Source organism: Sturnira hondurensis, unplaced genomic scaffold, assembly GCF_014824575.4.
Source record: "Sturnira hondurensis isolate 20B ecotype Veracruz unplaced genomic scaffold, ASM1482457v3 Scaffold0007406, whole genome shotgun sequence".
NCBI lineage: Eukaryota > Metazoa > Chordata > Mammalia > Chiroptera > Phyllostomidae > Sturnira > Sturnira hondurensis.
In genome coordinates this window covers 9,431,597-9,452,045 of record NW_028080037.1, presented here as the reverse complement: position 1 = coordinate 9,452,045, position 20,449 = coordinate 9,431,597, and the positions used below count along the sequence as shown (strand labels likewise).

The 20,449-nt window shown below is 43.1% G+C and overlaps 1 protein-coding gene across 3 annotated transcripts in view; it reads left to right on the top strand.

Annotated features, from left to right (window-relative positions):
- TAOK3 (TAO kinase 3) overlaps window positions 1-19,355 on the top strand; it is a 146,232-nt gene extending 126,877 nt beyond the window's left edge. For all 3 annotated transcript variants that reach the window (XM_037052212.1, XM_037052210.1, XM_037052211.1), the window contains exons 17-21: window positions 516-719; window positions 8,849-9,088; window positions 10,513-10,725; window positions 16,849-17,031; window positions 18,092-19,355. In XM_037052212.1, coding sequence (XP_036908107.1) covers window positions 516-719; window positions 8,849-9,088; window positions 10,513-10,725; window positions 16,849-17,031; window positions 18,092-18,253 — 1,002 coding nt within the window. In that variant the 3' untranslated portion in view covers window positions 18,254-19,355. The remainder of the gene's footprint in view (window positions 1-515; window positions 720-8,848; window positions 9,089-10,512; window positions 10,726-16,848; window positions 17,032-18,091) is intronic.
- The last annotated feature ends 1,094 nt before the right edge of the window (window positions 19,356-20,449 follow it).

Here is a 20,449-nt window from a genome sequence, read left to right as displayed (position 1 = left end):
TGCTATGACTTTTTAAATTTTAGCTTAGTTGTTACCAAGGCCCAATGTTTTCTATTAAACATTCTTGTAGAACCAGGAACTCACTTTCAGAGTCGTTATCTCAGTACTTTTAGTTCCTTTATAATGGTTCTTTGATTAATTTTTTATTCTAGACTGAAAAGCCCCATAGTGGTAGATACCATGTTCTTTTGGTCACCACTGCATCCTTATGCCTTGCACAGTCCCTGTCACAAGATAGAAACTCAGTAAACGTGTATTTGATTGAATAGGTGAACAAATAACGTCTGAGAGTTGAGAATGCAGAGACTAGGAAGCTAACAAGTCTCCCTCTCACTTAATATTCAATTAATGGTTTTTTTAAAATGTTGGGGAGGGGATGTGCAACACCAAACCTTTCTGTTTTTACATTCTCATTTGCTCTCTCAATAATTTAATCTACCGTTGTAGTAAACTATAATAGTTCCTTTGACTAATGAGACTGGCATGGGTTCCCTCCTCCTTTCTTTTCTGTGAAGGAGATGAACGAGGACCATAGCACACCTAAGAAAGAAAAGCAGGAGCGGATATCCAAGCATAAAGAGAACTTGCAGCACACACAGGCTGAAGAGGAAGCCCACCTTCTCACTCAGCAGAGACTGTACTACGACAAAAACTGTCGTCTCTTCAAGCGGAAAATAATGATCAAGCGGCACGAGGTGGAGCAGCAGAACATTCGGGAGGTACTTACGTTTCTAACTGTTGTCGCTGACTCATGGGACAACTCTTGGGAGGATCATGACCACGTCTGTTTCGCCCATTCTTAAATGGGCTTTATGGTCTTAAGCACAGGGCCTGACCTAAAATAGGTGTACAAAGAGCCAGGGAATGAATTTGCCACCGATAAGAGAAAGCCCATTTACAAAACAAGAAATCAGCTTTTTCCATATAAATGTTATGGAGTTTTATTGAATACTCATAAGCCATATCATGCGGTGGAGAACCAAAAGAAGTAGAATAACTTTTGCGTTCAGCCTGCTTTTCAAAGACTTGTGTTTTTGTGATTCCACATCAAACACTTAAAAAACGATGTGGTGCCCCACAGTTAAGTTCGTTCATTCAGTCAGCCAACACTTACAGATGCCTCCTTTGTGCCAGGCCCCGTGGTAGAGACACCAGAGCTTCCGAGAAGCTGCCCTCCTTCTTTCAAGTAGCCCTAAGTCTAAGAGGCAAAACAGACATGTAACAGACTAATGACAATAGAATATATTAGGTGTAATAATAATAGACTATAAATTAAGTATCATGGGCCTATAGTCATGAAAAGGCTTGTAGGATTCAGTGATTGATGAGAGGTTGCGTGTCCTGGGTGTGGGACTGCAGCGTCACAAGAGTAGTCGGAAGCAGAATGCAGAGAACCTTTTTTGTTTAGCCAAGGCAGTTCAATGTTAGTCCAAAGGCAGTTGCGTGGCCATCAGAGGTTTTCGAGCAGGGGAGTAGTGATGAGTTGTCTTTATTTCGGAGGATTCATGCATCCGTGTGGGGTAGGCGGGCGTGATGAGAGGTCAAGTCCAGTGAAATCAGCAGATGCTCTTTCCCCAGTTCCACCTGGAAGGGGCAATGAAGGTAGTGAGAAATTAGTTGTTGTTGTTGTTTTAATTAGCATATATCGTCCCTACCCAATACTGTAAGATTAATATAAGTTTTTGGAGATTAGATCTGAGTGACATTCCTGAAGCAGAACTGGTACGAGAATTTCAGAAGAGGAAGGAGTCAAAAATGACTTCAAAGTTTCTAACTTGGGAAATTGGACGAATGGGATGTTTGTCACTGAGCTAAGGAATAGGGAATGTGAATCAATTTCAGATACAAAGTTCAACAGGAAATCTCTGTAACTTGGAATAATCAGAGAAAGAGAAGCCTCACAAATGAGCTAGCATGTTGGTAAAAACACCACGTTTGATAAAACCCAGTGTTCTCCTGCATGCGGGAAACAAGCATTTCAGGTACATTTAATGGGAATGTGAATTGGTATAATGCCTCATTCTTTTTTGGAGAGCAGTGTTCAAATGGGAAGGCAAAAGGGTGGTACAATTCATTGCATTACAATACATATCTTCCCTATCCAATTCATTACACTCATTGACCACATGTAATTATGGGCCAGGTTAAGACTTCATCCATATTATCTCATCTTATTGGAAGGGGAAACTGCTGAACATTTTTGAACCGGTCAATGACACAGCTAAAATTTTACTTTAGAGAGATCAGCCCAGTTTGGTGGCCACACACACAGGGGTTAGAGAGAGCAGGAATTCTCAGGGGGGTGAAATGGCTCCTGTAGAGGAGGAGTCTTACATATCACAGTAGTTGGGGGCCCTCTGAAGGGCCATGTGCTAAACAGGACACAGTCTGTATGTGTATTTACATTTCAGGGGTGACGGTCAGGGAAGGGGGAACTCCAAAAGGGCTCCTGATGAGCACACTCGTGGGGGGAAATGTTGAGAAACACTGGATTGAAGGGAAGAAACGAAAAGCAAAGAAATCAGGAGGTAGGAAATAAGGCATAAACAAAGATGGCGGTGGTAGCTATCAAAAGAATGGTGAGTTTGAAACATACTCTGAAGTAGAAAGGAAGCAGGACTTGCATATGAGAGGATATGAGAGAAAAGATGAAGGCAGAATCAAAGTTATTTCCAGGGCTTAAGACTTGGGGAAATGCAGATTGGGGCAGAAACAGAGAAGCTTAGAGAGAGGCGTTGGTAAGAAACCAGTTACTTCAGTACTAGACATGGTGAGTGTGTTGGAAGACAAAAAAGTCCAAATGAGAAAGCCCAGTAGCCAGTTAGAAATAACACGTTTGGGATTCTTTTCAGCTGGCAATTATTACTGTCACTCTGACAGCACATATTTAGAAAAAGTCTGAGGCTGCGGGGACAGTTAATGCCCATAAATGCTCTAGGCGACCATTATTCCCCCAAAATGAGAGAAGCTACATTCATGACTTAATACCCAGTTGGTCCTAACCAAATGAGCAAAGAGGAGCTCTGTGAGAGTATTTTTCTTAAGAATCCAGATTTTCTTTTGTTTGGTCTTATTCCAGAGCCTTCTTCATGAAAATGTGCAGTTTTTCTTTCTGTTTACCAAAGTAATCAAAGAACATTGAAAAAAGACAAAAAGAGAAAAATACAAAGTTCAGTAGTAAAAGTTCTTAATATTCCTATCCCATCCGGTCTCTACCCTGACACAGTCACCATTAATTTGGCACATCTATTTCCATATTTCCAGGAGGCTTTTTTTCTGTAGATATGAGAGATCCCCCGCAAAAAAAAAAAAGAATTAATTTTTGAAGGGTGGGCCCCATGTAGAACATGCTTCCTCTGCTAGGTGAGTGTTCTAGGAACTCATGTGTATCAGTGTGCCAGCTGGCGTTGTTGTGAGAGGCTGTGTTCGGCTTCAGAGAATTTTTTTTTAGACTCTTTCACAGTGTTTGCCCATTTCATGGTGGGTGATTTAAAGCACACCTGTCCACACCATGCTGAGTGTTGAGCAGTTTTTGACCAAAAACGGCATGACTCCCATGCCCTACTCTTCCTATTCACACACTCTCATCCTGGGCAACTTTTTGTTGTTTCCTCGGATAAGAAAGGGTCCTCAGAGGAAAATGTTTTGCCGATGTGGAACAGGTGAAACAAAAAACAGCAGAAGCACTAAAAGGCATCAAAATCAATGAGTTCAAAAACTGTTATGAACAGTGGAAAAAATGTCTTAATAGGTGCACAGCATCAGATGGAGAGTACTTTGAAGGTGACTGAAGTTTAAACATATAAGAATAAATACACAAAATTTTATAAATAGATTCCAGGTTTTGGGGTCCCCCCTCTATAGATTCATAATACTGCTTATATATTATGTAGAACTTTAGCTTTACAAAGTAAGGTATCAGTGGTTTATTTGATATGTAAGCAACAGAAACAAACTGGCTGACTTAGTATGGAGAGGCATTTATTGGACGGTTAACAGGATAGATGACGGAGCTGAAGAACCACACTGGAAAAGATGAAGAATCAAGCTGGAAAAGCAACTTCCATGACCCAGAGAGCAAGAGCCAAAGCACACTGGTCAAGCCACCGCTTCTGAATGTGTTTCCTCCAACCATGTTTAATTTTTGTGTCATTGCTGCTTAGGATCCAAATTGTCAGGAGAGATAGAACGTGATTGGGTAACATGCTTACTCCCTTAATTCCTGATTCCAGAAAGGGTGGAGTCCTTTCTCAGAAAAAGAGAAGCCTGTTAACAAAAGGAGGGGAAAGGGATACTGACCCTACAAAAAAAAAATCCAGATATCTACTATACTGTTTTGTAACTTTTTTTTTAATCTATCTAGGACATGCGGCTCTGCCTCATTCTTTTTTTAACCATTAATAGTATTTTTGGCTCTAAGATTATTTATTTAATGACATACTTCTCAGTGGATATTTTGTTAAAGGTTTACAATATTACTAACAATGCTATGGAGAACATCTTTGTACAGAGATCTTTCTCACAAGTGAAATTTCTGGCTCAGAGCATATGCATCTAGATTTTTTTTAAAGATTTTATTTATTTATGTATCTTTAGAGGGGAAGGAGAGAGAGAGAGAAACATCAATGTATGGTTGCCTTTTGTGCATCCCCTGCTGGGAGTTGGCCTGCAGGGAACCAGCCTGCAACCCAGGCATGTGCCCTGACTGGGAATCAAACCGCGATCCTCTGGTTCGCAGGCCTGTGCTCAATCCACTGAGCTACACCAGCCAGGGCTAGATTTTTAATAGATACTGCCAATTGACCTCTAAAAGCATTCATCCTCCCACCAACAAGGAGTACCTGTTTTCCTATAGCTTTGCCAAAATTGAGTATTAGCAATCCTCTAATTAATCAAAAACATTTTTGAAAGATCAGCATTGACTGGGTTGAGCCTCTTCCACTCCCATCTCTGCACACAGATGCCTACTCTTTTCTAAGCAATTGTGAAACTAAGAACTGAAACTAAGAAAGCATGCAATGTTTTAGGCCAACAACATCACCACTTAAAACTTTGAATTTTAGTTCTTACTCAACCTCAGTGGGCACTGGAACAAAAATCTTGACTTGAGTGAGGTCAGCTGCTTTTAAAGAAGTCAGTAACACTTCCACTGAAATGGAAGGAATGGGTCACAGTCGGACGGGTTTATTAGGGGGCACGCCCTGCATCCACAGCTTACACAGGAGGTGAGGTCCCCATAAAGTTTGGTAATGTGCTTAGTGGCCATGGTATGTGAAAATACCTATGTTTTGATACTGAGCTCACACTCCGCTTGGCAAGATGCTCAAAGCACACAATGTCTCCATTTCACAACCCTTCCAGGGCACACTGAGCGTACACTGGTGGGCAGAATCACCTGTACCATTGCATCTGTTTTTGTATTTTTTTCTCAGCTCACTTTGTTGAGTTTGTATAAGATAATAAGCCACATGGTGTGGCTCTACCATAAATTGTTCATTGTACAGATGAAGTAACCATTGGAGAGTGTCTACCTAGAGCAGAGGAATTCTTCAGAATAATGTATCACAGACTGAAAAGGCATAAAACAGAAAAAATAGAAACTTTCACCAAGACATCTTTTAATGGAAAGTGTTGAAAATCTATAAACCTGAGTTTTAGCCTCATTTCTGCAATTCCCAACTTTCTTACTGTCATATATAAAAGGGGTAAATTCCTATAATCTTACCACTACATTGGGTTGCAACTAGGATTAAAATATATGAAGTCATTTTTTAAAACTTGAAGGCACATTTCACATTATTATGTAGGCACAGCACTGGGCTCTTAATAAGCTGAGTTATTTTTTTTCCCATGGTTTACGATATTATAGGCAGCTTCACCAACTTACATCTTAGCAACTCAGATGTGGGAATTAAAGGTAAATGAAACAGCCTACTATTATAACAGAAAAGCCATTTCAATATCATTTTTTTCACTCTTCTAATAGCTGATAGAAACTATTTTTTAGACATTCACTTCTGAATACAGAAGCATAATAATGACATGTTTATGTATTATGAAGCATTTTCTTATGGCCTTTCATTTCAACTTCACAAGAATGGTAGCTCACGGTGGAAAAGTTACCCTCACTTTACACCTGTGGAAACTAAAACACAGATGAAGAGACTTGCCCAAAGCCATATATGAGTCAATGGAAGAGCTGAAACTGACTCACACCCTGAATATTTTTCCATTGATTCTCAAACTTTAGTACATGTCAGAATTAGCTGGGTGGTTTGTAACCCAGGTAGTTATGATGGACAACATCCGGTAGCATTCCATTACGTGTGAAAAGAAGCATTTGATTTCTTCTGAAAGTATTGTTTGCTTCGATCTTTTAATTTTTCCCCGAGGTTCAAAGCTCTGGGCAGCTCAGACACATGTGGACTTCTCAGTTTAGGACAATGTGGGATGTATAAATGCCCACTATTGAGAGGCCTGGTACTCAGGGGTTCACAATGATATAGTGACCTAGGAACAGGACATTTGCCCAATTCAAGGGCTTTCCTTGGCTTTCCCTTGGTCACTGGACTGGACGGAAGAGCTTTAGCCTCTGGGAAGGGCTCATTGTCCTTTAGTGCCACCTAGGGGCCAGTTAGTGACTTCCAGAAGGAGACATTTGATGGCCCAGGTAAAGAGGAAAAATAAAGCAAAGAAAAGAAAAATGCAGGAGGAGATGGAAGGAGATGCTCTGGGATATTATCTTTTATTCCTTAAGGCAAATGTAAATTGCACTTCTGATATTTTCCCACTAGAAAACCCCTCCATGAGGGGGTTTACTTCTTCACTCCTCTGTCCCTTCTGCTTACAACAGTTCTGGCAAATAGGACACGCTTAACAATGACTTGCTAAATACACAGTCATTAACAACTTGGCTCTAGTAATAGGTGCTGGTCTGTTTAAAGGGCCTCTCTTCAAATGGATAGAAGGCCTAAGTATGCGAGATATTCTCATCCATACCAATATAGAAGTGTTACTGGTAATCCTATGAGAGTGAATGGCTGCGTTTTCCTTCCATAGTGGATCCCATTAGAGAAGAGGCACCCTATTCTAAGTTAATGCCCAGCTCAACAGCTTTCTCCTTTCATTGGCCTTTTTAATACACATATCACCCTTTTTAATATCACCCTTTTGAGAACTCTTAACAGCATAAAATCTCTACCTCTTTCACAGCACTCAACAAACACTTCCAACCTTGCTCTCTCTTTTTAAAATGTATACATAAAGCTTATTTCCCTGTGTTAATGAAGGTTCTTTGTTTGCATGTTACTAAAATTGATTTGAGCTAGCTTAAGCCAACAGCAGGGAATTTGCTACAGAAATGTAAGGATGTTTCATAGAACCCAATTTCAATGACACAGACGAAGCTACAGGCTGCTTTGAACCAGTCAGGAACTTGGGCCTCAGTATACCCCCCACACTTCTTTCTTCCCTCTTTTTCATTTTTGGTCTCAAGTCAGCTTTCCTCCAATCACTCAGCCCTCGTAGCAGTGAATGGCTACCACATGTAGGTTTTATATGACCCTCTATTCTAGCTGTATGTAAAGATTAACTGTCTCTGAATCCCAATTCCAAATTTCTAGTAGCGACACAGTAAATTGATTCATGTACCTGTGAGCTGAGCAGATACTTCAACACATGTCTGTTGTAATTCCCTAGTGGAGTGTTAGCTACTTGAGGACAAAGTCATGGCTTAGTAAATATTGTTATACACCCAGAGTACATGGTTCAGATTTTTTAATACAGTGCCATTCAGGAAATCTTCTTGAAGTGGTGAATGAAAAAAAAAATTCGTTCAACTTCACCCTCCTCCCTTTTTTCTCTGGTTTCCTTCCTTTCCCCCCTTCAACAAAAGAGAGAGAAAGACATGAGTAGAACTGGAAAGAGCAGAATGATTAGAACTAGAGATGATGAAATAGACTATAATGGACAAGATGAAAGGAGAGAGGTCTCTGCTTTTCCCCAGCATGCTGTGAACTCTGAGGTTTTAAAAAATAGACACTTGGCCTACTTCTGAAACATATCAAAACAAAACAAAACAGGGTATTTTCCCGTAAGAGCATTGCTTCAGCAATTCTCAGCTCTATCTGTTAGAATCACCTGGGGACCCTAAAAATACTGATGTCACGGTCCCACCTCAGATAATTACCTGAATTTCACGTTGTAGGAGTTGGTCGTCTTATGTTTTACGAGCTTCCTCAGGTGATTTTAATGGGCGGCCAGGGTGGAGAACCACTGGTTTCCCTGAAGAAACACTTATTTAGGCCTGTGCATAACACAGTGTTTAATTAAGGGTCACGGCAGCTCTGGAAGGTGGGAAGCGCTCAGTTAGAACTACAGCGGTGCCTTAGCCCTTGGCTTTAGAGCTCGTCAAACCCGGCACTCGTCCCATTTTAACGAGAAAAGATGTTTCAGCACTCAGTGCTTGCTTACCACTCATTGTACTTGCTAGAACTTGTATGAGTCACAACGCCAGCCCACAAGAGAAGGTGCTTCATCAGTCATCACTTGCTCACCACTCGTAAGAATGAATTAACCAGTGCTGAGGTACCACTGTAATCCCATTTCATAGATAAGAGTACTTGTAATGGCTGTGAGGTTGCCCGTCTCTAACAATGGTGGACCCGCATACAGAACCTAGATCTCAAGGGATCGTTAACTTAATCTCATTAGGTTGTGCTGCCAGAAACTCTCGGGTTTAATTAAGAGGGTTGGTCGTGCCCTTCCTTGCCATCCCTCAGCTGTGCATTCCATCCAGCCCATCTCCATTCATCTCTCTCCATTTATCTCTTTCTATTCCTGCTCGCAGGAACTGAATAAGAAGAGGACCCAGAAGGAGATGGAGCATGCCATGCTTATCCGGCACGACGAGTCCACCCGAGAGCTAGAATACAGGCAGCTGCACACGCTACAGAAGCTACGCATGGATCTGATCCGTCTACAGCACCAGACTGAGCTGGAAAACCAGCTGGAGTACAATAAGAGGCGAGAAAGGGAACTGCACAGAAAGCATGTCATGGAACTTCGGCAACAGCCAAAAAACTTAAAGGTAAGAGGGCGCTGAAGTATTTCCCTGTCTGTGCTCCCACACAGAGTTGGACCAAATCAGTGGTTCCTACGTATGGATGGGTGTTAGTCCCCTGGGCGACTTCTCAAAATTACCACTTTCTGGGCCCCACACCTACTGAATGAGACTCTTCAGAGGTGAAGCACAAGACTCTGTACATCACAAACTCCCTAAGAGACGCCGCTGGGCAAGCTGGTTTGACAGCCTCTATACGAGATGATCTCTCCCTTTTTCTTTATATGCCTTAGGCAGTTTCTCTGACCCCTTCGTGACCTGCCCTTTTAAAAATTGTAATGTATGGACCAACAACATAAAACCAGGCAATGAGAGAGTTCCCTGGTAGTTATAGGGCAGACAACTGCATCTGTCCTGCCGGTCTCAGGACTGGTAGTAGCACTACCTTGGATGCTACTGTATTGAGAAAGGCTCTAAAGCCGCAGCCAAGCTTTTAAGAAAGAGTATGATCTATTAGCGACATCCGTCTTGGGCATGGGGATCAGGCGTGACTCTGGATGTGCCGGGCATTTATACCCCTGCCCCGGGGACCGGAACTCCTCTCGCCCTCGCTGCCTCGGGTCATTTTAGCTGGCTGCCAAGGGACGCTCTGCACTATGCAAACTGAACTGTCGCTCTGTCAAGGGAGACATTGGCAGTGTTGACACAGACATCAGGCCAGCCTCCATCACTCTGGCATGCTCCTTTCTAGCCAAACCCTAACCCATGTCCTCCGTGATCCCCGTCATCACAGCGCCTCCAAGCGCTTGGGAAGTGTGCATGTGACTGTGAGGCGAGCTGGTGGAACGCCTGCTGGACTCATGACACACCCACTTCCCCTCGCCAAAGTGCATATTTGATACGATCACATGCAAGTACAGCCTCTTAATGGGAGGGGCATGGCTACAATCACTTTTCCTTCCTATTTAGGCTGAAATTTAATAGAATGTTCAAGGAGGAGACAGAATTTTCAAGCAGTGAGAGCTGGCTTCATACACTGCCATCCTTTTTCTCACTTGGAAATTGAGGGGGGCATGGGGTAGAACAACAAACAATGGAAGGCACTGAAGATTTTGAGTAGGAAACTTAAAAGAATGAGCAAACTTTTACCAAACTGAGCTTCATAGTGTGCCCCAATCTGCTTAGAATCGTGGTCCCCTGGTGACCATTCATATTTTTAACCCACTCAGAAATGCAAAATTACTTCTACTCATTCAACATAAAACCAAACGTATTGGTAGCCTTCACTCTTGTCTGTGTCATGTGTATTATTTTCCATATTATTGACCAGTAATGTGGGTCACTGCACCAAAAGACAGATCGTCTCCGCAACTGTATTGCATTATTACAATGGGAACCTTTCCGTACTTACTGATGTGTCTTTTTTTTTTTTTTGTCACTTTTTCACACAGGCCATGGAAATGCAAATTAAAAAACAGTTTCAGGACACTTGCAAAGTACAGACCAAACAGTATAAAGCACTCAAGAATCACCAGTTGGAAGTTACTCCAAAGAATGAGCACAAAACAATCTTAAAGACACTGAAAGATGAGCAGACGAGAAAACTTGCCATTTTGGCAGAGCAGTATGAACAGAGTATAAATGAGATGATGGCCTCTCAAGCGGTAAGTGGTTAGGTTCCGTGCCACGGCCTCAAGAGCTTTGGGAATCAAGAAAACTCAAGATCCAGCCTTTGGTTCCCAGGATGATTCTTGCCCAAATTTAGGGTGTTGGTGTTTTTCTGCCCAGAGAACTGAGGAAGTGACGACGCTGAATAAAGCCACGCCGATGCGGATAGTTGCTGGAGTGTGTCTTCTGAGCTGGAACTCAAGGAGTACCGTTCTAAATCAGACTTGTGGCACATAGGGGCTTTGAGGGCAAGATGTGATAGATTCCACATACAATATCATATTTTCATTCGTCAAAGAGTGCTCAGCTAATGTCGCACATGAACAAATAAGATGCACAGACGCGTTCACTCAATAAACTTGTACTAAGTATCTGCGTTCAGCACCTGCTGGGCTCAGAGGTAGTGTGAGCTAGAGAGACGACTGTTGGTCCCTGTCCTCACACGTCGGGCAGGCAAGCAAGAAGGTCAGATAATTAAGCGATAAAAATAAAGCATAGTAAGTGCTTTGAAGTGAGAGTCCAAGGGCTGTGGAGGAGAAGTAGGAACAACTAATCTAGTCTAGAGAAAGCTTCCCAGCAAGAGCCAAGAAGCTTGAAGAAACTCACTTCAGTAGACAGGTTCCATGGAAAGGAACCTACATAGAGAGGCAAAGATCCAAAAGTTGGAAAGTGTGCATTTGGGGACCCAGAGAACTTTGACATGAGCTCAGATGTAAAGGAGGAGGATTGTGGGAACCCCAGATAGAGAGATCACAAAGGTCTTGGTCAGCCAGGGATGGGAGCTTGCCTAATAATCTGTGAAGATTTCGCAAGGAGATAAGTCTTAAAGAGTAATAGTTTGCCAAGCAGGCAGAGAAGGAAAAGTTATTACTGGCAGAGGATACTGTGTATGCAAAGATTCAAAACTCTGAGAGCAGATAGCACATTGAGGTACAACGAGTCGGCGATGTGACAGGAATATCAAGGGAAGCAGGAGTGTGGTCAGGGGTCAGATCCTCAAAGGCCAGGCGTTTGGACATTATTGAAGAAGCAAAGGAGAGCTTCTGAGGCCTGTAATAAGGAGGAAAGTGACAGGCTCAGATTTGTGTTATAGAAAGATACCGGCAGTAATGCGGCAAATGTAGGTAGAGACCTGTCAAGGTCTCTTTATAATAATCCAGGAAAAAAGAGGAATAAAGGCCAGAACTAGGAGAGAACATGCTAATGGAGATAGTGAGGGAGGAGGAAGATTTGAGAAACGTTTAGGAGGTAGGAATATTTAAGAAATAGAATTTAGTGACCATTTGGAAAATAGGTTTGATTACAGTGAAATGGGTCATCATTTTACCAAGACAAATAAAAGGAGAGGTGAGTTTGGATGCCTGGTAGATAATTAGCTAAGTTGTGTATGTGCTACCTGAGCTTCACAGGTATCCAAGTAAAGAAGTGCAGAGATGGAAACCTGTAGTTCAAGAGAGTATCAGGATTAAAGACAGAAAGTCAATACCATTATTATATGGTAGCAGTGGTAGCTTTAGGAAAACCTGAGATCTTCTAGGGACAGGAGATAGTATCAGAGGGGACTAAGGACAAAGTTGTGGACACCACTGTGTGAGGGCTGAGTAGAAGTAGACCAGAGAAGATGAATAGTTAGCGGCGTGGAATGGTAACCTGAAAGAGCATGTGGCAGAAGCCAGAACACAAGTTCCTAGGTGACTTCAGATGCTGCAGAGAGACCAGTCAGACCCAGCAGTGGGTTTGTCCAGTGATTGTCACCATCACCGGAGTGGTGGAAATGGAAGGCGTGAGAGTGCATTGAAGAAGTTAGTGTAAGTCAGATGGAAACCATAAGTGAGATCGCTTTTCCCAGCTATCCATCCGTGAAGGAAAGGAGAAAGAGAACTCTAGCTAGAGGAAGGGACAGGTAGAGGAAGACTTCGTTCACTGGGAAAGTCTTAATACACATGTCCGTAGGCTGAGGATGGGAGCCAGTGTATTCATTCATTCGTTCTTTCTTTCTTTCACTCATTTATCCACTAAGTAAATATGGAGTCTATATATGGTGCCCAGGCATCAGTCACGCCATCATGGAATTTCTAGAAAAGTGGAGGGAACAGGCGTTGAAAAGTCTACTTGTGATGGCAGAGCGAGTGCAGTGTGCTTACCGAGTAAACCTGGGGGTCAGGAAAGGGCTCCCAGATGCCCAGTGACCACTGAAGATGAATTGCAGGGAGCACATTCCAGGGGGAGGTAACTGCATTTGTAAAGACGGTGGTACTTTTCTAGACCTCCAAAAAGTCCATTATGCTTGGAATAAAGAGAACCTGGAGGAGACTAAGTCTAGAGGGTACACGGACTAGACTGTGTAGGGGCTTGCAAACTTTCTTAAGAAATTTTATCTCTATTATTTAAAAACTTTTATTTATTTATCTTTAGAGGGGAAGGGAAGGAGAGAGGGAGAGACACCAATGTATGGTTGCCTCTGGTGCGTCCCCCGCTGGGAACTAGCCTGCAACCCAGGCATGTGCCCTGACTGGGAATTAAACTACAATCTTTTGGTTCGAAGGCCCGAACTCAGTCCACTGAGCTACACCAGCCAGGGCTTTTATCTCTATCTTAAGCAGTGGCAAGCATTGACCAGTATTAAGGAGGGAACTGACGTCAGATTTGCATTTTTGAACGATCACTAATGACGCGTGGAGAGTGGCCTGAGAGATGGCAAGATCGGATATAAAGAGAGGGAGAGATAAAAAGATAAGGGCAGGAGGGAGTGGAGGCTAGACTAGAGACAGGGCAATTGAGATAAAGGAGAAGTGACTAAATTTGAGAGATAGGCAGGAGATGGAATTGAAAGCGTTTAGTGACAGACTGATGGTGGAGAGTGAGGTACTAAGGATGACTCCCAGTGTCTACTTTGAACAAAATGATAGATGGTAGTACCGTCTACCTACAGGGTTAAAAATAAATAAAAGGGAAGTGGAGCAGATTGGGGAAGCGGGAAGGGAAAGATGAGTAGTGTTAGTCCTGTTGAGCTTGAAGGCCTGGGAAACACCCAGGTGAAGGTGTCTCTAGTGGACTGGATCAGCTAGTGGGGACCTCAGAAGAGAAGTCTGAAACAGGTACAGATGTGGGGGCGATCTGCTTGCAGATGGTAACTGAAGCCTTTGAAATAGGTGAGAGTCCTTAGGAGGCAAGATTAGAGGAAGTGCCCACGACGATGCCCCGAGAAGCACCCGTATGTAATGTTCCAGTTAGGGAGTAGCTGGGAAAGGAGAGAAAGGGAGGGGAAAAACCAGGAGGGTGTGTGGTATCTCAGAAGTCAAGACAAAGATTGCGGGAAGAAAGACCTCCTTCTTCGGAGGTCAGGTAAGATGAAGACCCCTTCAGGGTGGTCCTCAGTGACCTTAATGGGAGCAAAGAAGTAGGGGAGCAGGATCAGAATGAGGAGTGCCAGGTGGGGCGGTGTGCAGAGAAGGGGTGCAGGCAAGGAGAAGGGGAGGGAGTTGGTAGGGACAGACACGTTGATGGGATTTCTGTCTTGTTCATCCGCATTCTCAGCCTCCGCATGGATGCCTGGCAAACAGCAGGTGTGCGGTGAACATTTGTTACATGAAGTGGGCGATAATGGGTCAGGAATGTAGGTTCCCGATTGCCTGTGGATAAAACGATTGCCAGTGGATAAAACGAGAGAGAGGCCCTTTCCTCTGAAGCAGGAAGGAGATGAAAGTGTGTGTGATAATTACAGCTGTCCTTTCCTGACCATGCGCCAGGCACTGTCTTCAGTATTTTCTAAGTGTTATTTCATTCTTGTGAAACCCCTTTGAAGTTGTTACTATGTCAACCCTAATTTACCGATGAGGAAACTTAAGGTATATTGAAGTAAAGCTGCTTGCTTAGGGCAGAAGTTGGCCAACTTTTTCTGTAAAGGGCAGATAGACAGTATAAGTGTTCTAGGCTTTGAGGAGCACAGGGTCTATGCCACAACCCCTCAACCCTATCACTGCAGTATTGTAAAAGCAGCCACAGACAACGCACAACTGAATGAGCATATCTTTGTCCCAGTGAAATTTATTTGCAGAAATAGGCAGCAAACCAGATTTAGCCCTGGGGCTGTAGTGTGCCCACTTCGGGCTTGGGTTGTCACATGACGAAGAGACGGAGCCAGGACTGGAGCCTGTTTTCAGAGGAGCTAGGAAGCTGGGTGGTTCGCCCCCGCTACATTGTGCCGCCTGTCCCATCCTTCTCTGCAGTTTAATCCACTTCATAAAACAGATGTGATATTGACCTCTACTTTTACTTCTAAAACTTGTGGATGGATTTTGTATGTGCAGCTTTTGGGGGATCGATACCGAATACTGGAATATCTTCGGATTTCTAGACTGGCACATTTGTAGAGTGGGAGCCAATAGGGAATAACGTAGTTACTGTCATTGATAATAGAATGCCAGAAATGGGAGGAGATGAAGTTGCTTTAGGGGTCTAGACTGCACAGCATGAGCCCCTCACCCACTCGGCCAGGGCCTAGTAGAAACGGGCAGACTTTCATTCCCTTTGTTGTAAGGAGCCTCCCATATCAGGAGGAAATTGAGAACAGTCTCACTGAGAGCCAGCAAACCCTGTGGCATTTATCTGTAAGGCTGCTGTTCCTGCTGCAGATGAGCTGCTCATTGTGTCTAAAATTTCTTCCGCCTTCCTTTCTCACTGGGGAAATGGGAAGAGAGAGCTCCTCCTTAGTGGGATTCATTGAAAGCTGGTTAAGATCACTTACAGGAAAGCACCTTGGATGTGTGATTCCGTTATATTTTTGTTCATTTGTTACAGGGCATTTGCCCGAAAGTACTAAAGAAGACACTATGCAAATAACCTTGTAAAAACTACTCTAATAACATTTCAAAAAGTCGGTTCTCGATCAACATATTGAGGTAGATTGTTAGTTGCCTTGTCCATCTGTGTATTCTCAGTATTGTCCAGATAAGGAAGAAAGCATAGGTAAATAGCTATCTTGACAAAGTGGTCTGTATACGTGGAAACATGCAGATAAACTCAAGGTAGTACTGTCTGATTGAAGGGTTCTAATCTCAGAATTCCCAGTGGAACTGAGGGTCTGCTAAATCTGGACAAAACCAAGCCCGGGACAGGAGCGTCGTCATCCCTAAACACACTCCTGTTCAGGGCGGCACACGGTCAGCTACGCTCACTGAAAGCGCGGCCTTTCTGCTGGCTGGCTCGGCCACACGCAGGATCGGTATCCTGGTGTGTGACAAACACGAAGTTCAGGGGCTGCTGGGAAGCGAGTGGAACTTTATCGGATGGGTTTGTAATCTGGACTTTACTGTTTCAAACCAGAATACGCCCCTTACGATTATCAAAGCTAGCTTCTATGTGTGGGAAGACATTTGGAGACTCTTGAGTGTTAGGTTGTCTGGCCCGCAGGATAACATGTAGCCAAAAACAGGGACGGACACTCCTTGCTAGGAATATAACAGTATTGTGGTGAGTCCCTCAAGTGTTAGGAGATTGGCTCATTTTTTTTTTCTTTTAGAGCTGAGGATATCTAGGTGTATTATGGATTTGTGGTTAAAGACATCTAAATATGGAAATGATTAGTGAGAACCAAAATAATGATAACAGCTACTATTTACTGAACACTTGGTATATATCAAGAATGATGCCTGGGATTTTATATGAATTATTTTATTTAATCCTCACACTAATCTTAGACACTGGTGGTTTAGACTTATTTTCCTAAGATGACAAAGAAAAAAATGAGACTGGGAGAGGTTAAGTAACTCGCCAAGGTGACACAGCTAAGTGAATGGTGGAGCTAGGGTTCAAGTTCAAGAGTCTGCCTCAACAATCCCCAGTTTAATCACTGGAGTGGGTAGCATTTCTGACTCCTGCTAGTATGGTTTTTCTTAAGAATTTTTTTTTTTTTTTAGGAAAGAGTGTTTTAACATGTTTTTAGAGTTGTGTAGCCCCTTGGGCAGAGTGTACTATCTGTTTTTATTCCTAACTGGAGGTACCCAGGGCATCCTTTTCTGAAGGAACCTGTTGTAGGCCAAACACCGAAACGTCTTCCAGTCGTCCCCGAGTGCCGTGAGCTAGGAGTGAATTACAGTGTATGTCTTCTGTGCCCGCAGTTACGGCTAGATGAGGCTCAAGAAGCAGAATGCCAGGCCTTGAGGCTACAGCTCCAGCAGGAAATGGAGCTGCTCAATGCCTATCAGAGCAAAATCAAGATGCAAACAGAGGCACAACATGAACGTGAGCTCCAGAAGCTAGAGCAGAGGGTGTCTCTGCGCAGAGCACATCTTGAGCAGAAGGTACGCGTCCTGTGTGTACCTGTGTGTCCTGTGTGTCCTGTACAGCTGGGTGGAGGACGGGGCACAGCCTAGGCAACCGCCATCTGTGCAGCCCTGCCTGTGTACCTGGCGATGACAGTAGGCACTGCTCACTTCTTACCTGCTTTTACACTCCCAGTATCCCAGAGGTAGGCATGGTCTCCATTCTACAGGCAGGAGACTGCGGCTCAGCACAGTTAGGTTACCCGCATAAGTCTGACCCCAGAGCCGAAGCTCTTTCTATGCCTCTGCAGGGAAACCCTCCACCTTCACAGCCAGAGGCTTACATGGCTTGCTGGGTAGTTGATATGACATGTGAAAGGTACTACAGGCTGGTAGCATGACTGCTAAATGGCATGAGGAAGCCAAGTGCATATCTGCCTTTTATTTTTAGCTATTTCTAAATGAAAAGAAATCACCAGCAGGGCTGTTTTAAAAATTTGAAATGAAGAGAGGTTGATATTGCCATGCATAATAAATGTTATCGGAAGTGAAATATTCATTGCTTTAAATATTGCCGAGGACTATGAAGTAGAAAAGATTGCATAAAGCATCTCAAAGCTGTTAAGCATTTATTTGCTTAACCAGTTATTTGTGCTTCCTTCCGGTAGTTCCCTGATACCAAAGTACGAGGCTATTGCCCCAGCTCCTGTTCTAGAACTAAACTGCTAATGACCCAAGGGGCGTCTGGCTCTCAGTGGGGATAGCGGCACAATCTAATTGTGCTTCAGTGTATTCTCCCTTCTCCTGAGCCATCTCCTGCTGAGACAGGACACTGACCTAGATCAGCCCAGCTGCTTGGCTCACTGGAGTGGTAATGCTAGCCCCAGTGAGCCCCAGACATTTTTCTTCTTGTGAGCAAATTTTAAATATAATGGGTTAGATACAAGACATTTATCCCAGCATCCTCCCCACCCGCCCGTCTGGTCTACTCTTAGCTCTTGTGTTCGTGTCTATGTGTACTTATAGGTGCGCATGTGTGCACTTGGGTACCCGTTGGGAGACCCTCTCCATTAAGATCTGCTCATTGTGCTTATTTCAGATTGAAGAAGAGCTGGCTGCCCTTCAGAAGGAACGCAGCGAGAGAATAAAGAATCTATTGGAAAGGCAAGAGCGAGAGATTGAAACTTTTGACATGGAGAGCCTCAGAATGGGATTTGGGAATTTGGTTACATTAGATTTTCCTAAGGAGGACTATAGATGAGATTAAATTTTTTTGCCATTTACAAAAAAAATAATAAAACAGAAAAAAATTCAGACCCCGCAAAACCACATTCCCCATTTTAACGGGCGTTGCTCTCACTCTCTCTCTCTCTTACTCTTACTGACATCGTGTCGGACTAGTGCCTGTTTATTCTTACTCCATCAGGGGCCCCCTTCCTCCCCCCGTGTCAACTTTCAGTGCTGGCCAAAACCCGGCCACCTCTTCTACTCACAGTACACGTCACAGTATTGATGTGATTCAAAATGTTTCAGTGAAAACTTGGAGACAGTTTTAACAAAACCAATAAACCAACAACAAAAACGTGGACGTACGTTGCTCTAAGCAATCACTCATTACCACCAATCTGTGAAAGTAAAGCAAAAAAATAATAATAATAATAATAAATGCCAAGGGGGAGAGAGACACAATATCCGCAGCCTTACACCTTAACTAGCTGCTGCATTATTTTATTTTATTTTATTTTTTTGGTATTTATTCATCAGGAATTAAAAAAAACAAAGTTTTATTAAAGATTGAAAATTTGATACATTTTACAGAAACTAATTGTGATGTACATATCAGTGGTGACATATTATTACTTTTTTGGGGATGGGGGGGTGGGTGGGGTGAAGAGATCTTGTGATTTTTAAGAACCTGCTGGCAAGAGTTTAACTTGTCTTCAGCATATTCTGATTGTATCATAATCATTTTCTGCTGTTGCAGAGGATGTGAATACATTTAAGGAGCTCACAGAATCCCAGTAGCACAAATTGGGCTTTGGCAAATCGTGTATTTTGTGTATAGAAGGAATTTAAGGAGAGGTATTACTTATTTTCATATTGTATTTTAACTGTTTCTCTGATCAAATTTTTTTACTTCCTCCTCCTCTTCCTCCCACCCCCCCCCTCCTTTTCCAGTTCAGTATCTGGAGTTCAACACTGTCTCTCAATCAGATCATCTTGATCTTTTTCTTTATTTCCCTTCCCCCTCCCTAAGTCCCATATCTTGGTCATAAATATTGCATTATTCACACTTTCAAACTGTGTATTTTCTTACAATAAAAAATGATGAAAAAAAAAAGGCTTTACTTCTTTTGCATGCACTTTAAAAAAAAAACATTTTTCAGGTTCCAAGGAAGAGCATGATAACTGTCAGAGCTTTTAATTATATTTGTAAATAAAAGTGTTCATCACATCGCCTTGCTGTGTTATTGTAGCAGGAAGTTTCCCTTCTAGGTTTACCGGCTCCGAATTCAGACGCGGAGCCGCCTCCAGACACTCCCGTCCGCACGCCAGTTGCTCCCGGAAGAGCCACTCGCCATCTCCAGGTAAAGCTGTCTTCCAAGTTCTTCCATGGGATTGAAGATAGTGGTGCACTGTTTGAAGTGGTCAACAGCTCCTTTTTGCCCTTAATAGAAAAAGGAACACGTGCACGCACACGCAAACACGCACCCGCAAACACGCACCCCTCAATGTGCCAGTTGTGCTTAGTAGTGTCTATGGCTGAGGAGAGGAGATGGACATCCTTAAAGGCAGGCTACAAAGAAGTTATAGCCAAATATTTGAAGTGATCCCACTGTAACACATTCTACTTCCATTAGAATCTTACATGCATATCGTTGAGGTGGTAAAATATTTAACTTCTAGGATGTAGCTTTGGGTTTAAGACAATCTCAGTAAGATGGCATATTCTTAGTGTTCTAAGTCCTGGACATTGAAAGTTAATTGAGCGGGGGGACCCGAAGGTCACTTTTGTATCCTCCAGGGTATATTCAGTCATCACAGACACATGTTGGCCAGTCACATTCACTGTCACAGACTAAAGCAGAGAGGTGGACTCCAAAACTACAAAATGATTTATTCACGTGGGCTAACCCCAACCGTAATCACCTGGTTTCCTAAGCAGCTTAGTTCACTGAAGTTTCTGTTGGGTGCAACAGAAAATAATGTTGCAAAGGGCTGGAAAGAAGACTCAATTACCCATGAAAAACAGGTACCCTGTATTTCATCCTTATGCCTCCCATGTGATGGGACACTACACTAAGTATTTTATAGGTGAGGAAGTAAGCACAAACCAGGGTAAGTGGTGGTGGTGGAGACTGAATCCAAACCTGTCTGACTTCAAAACACTCCTAGGCATAGTTAACGGCCATTCGGAACATCGTATCTTCAGTAGGACAGAAAAACATCATGAAGG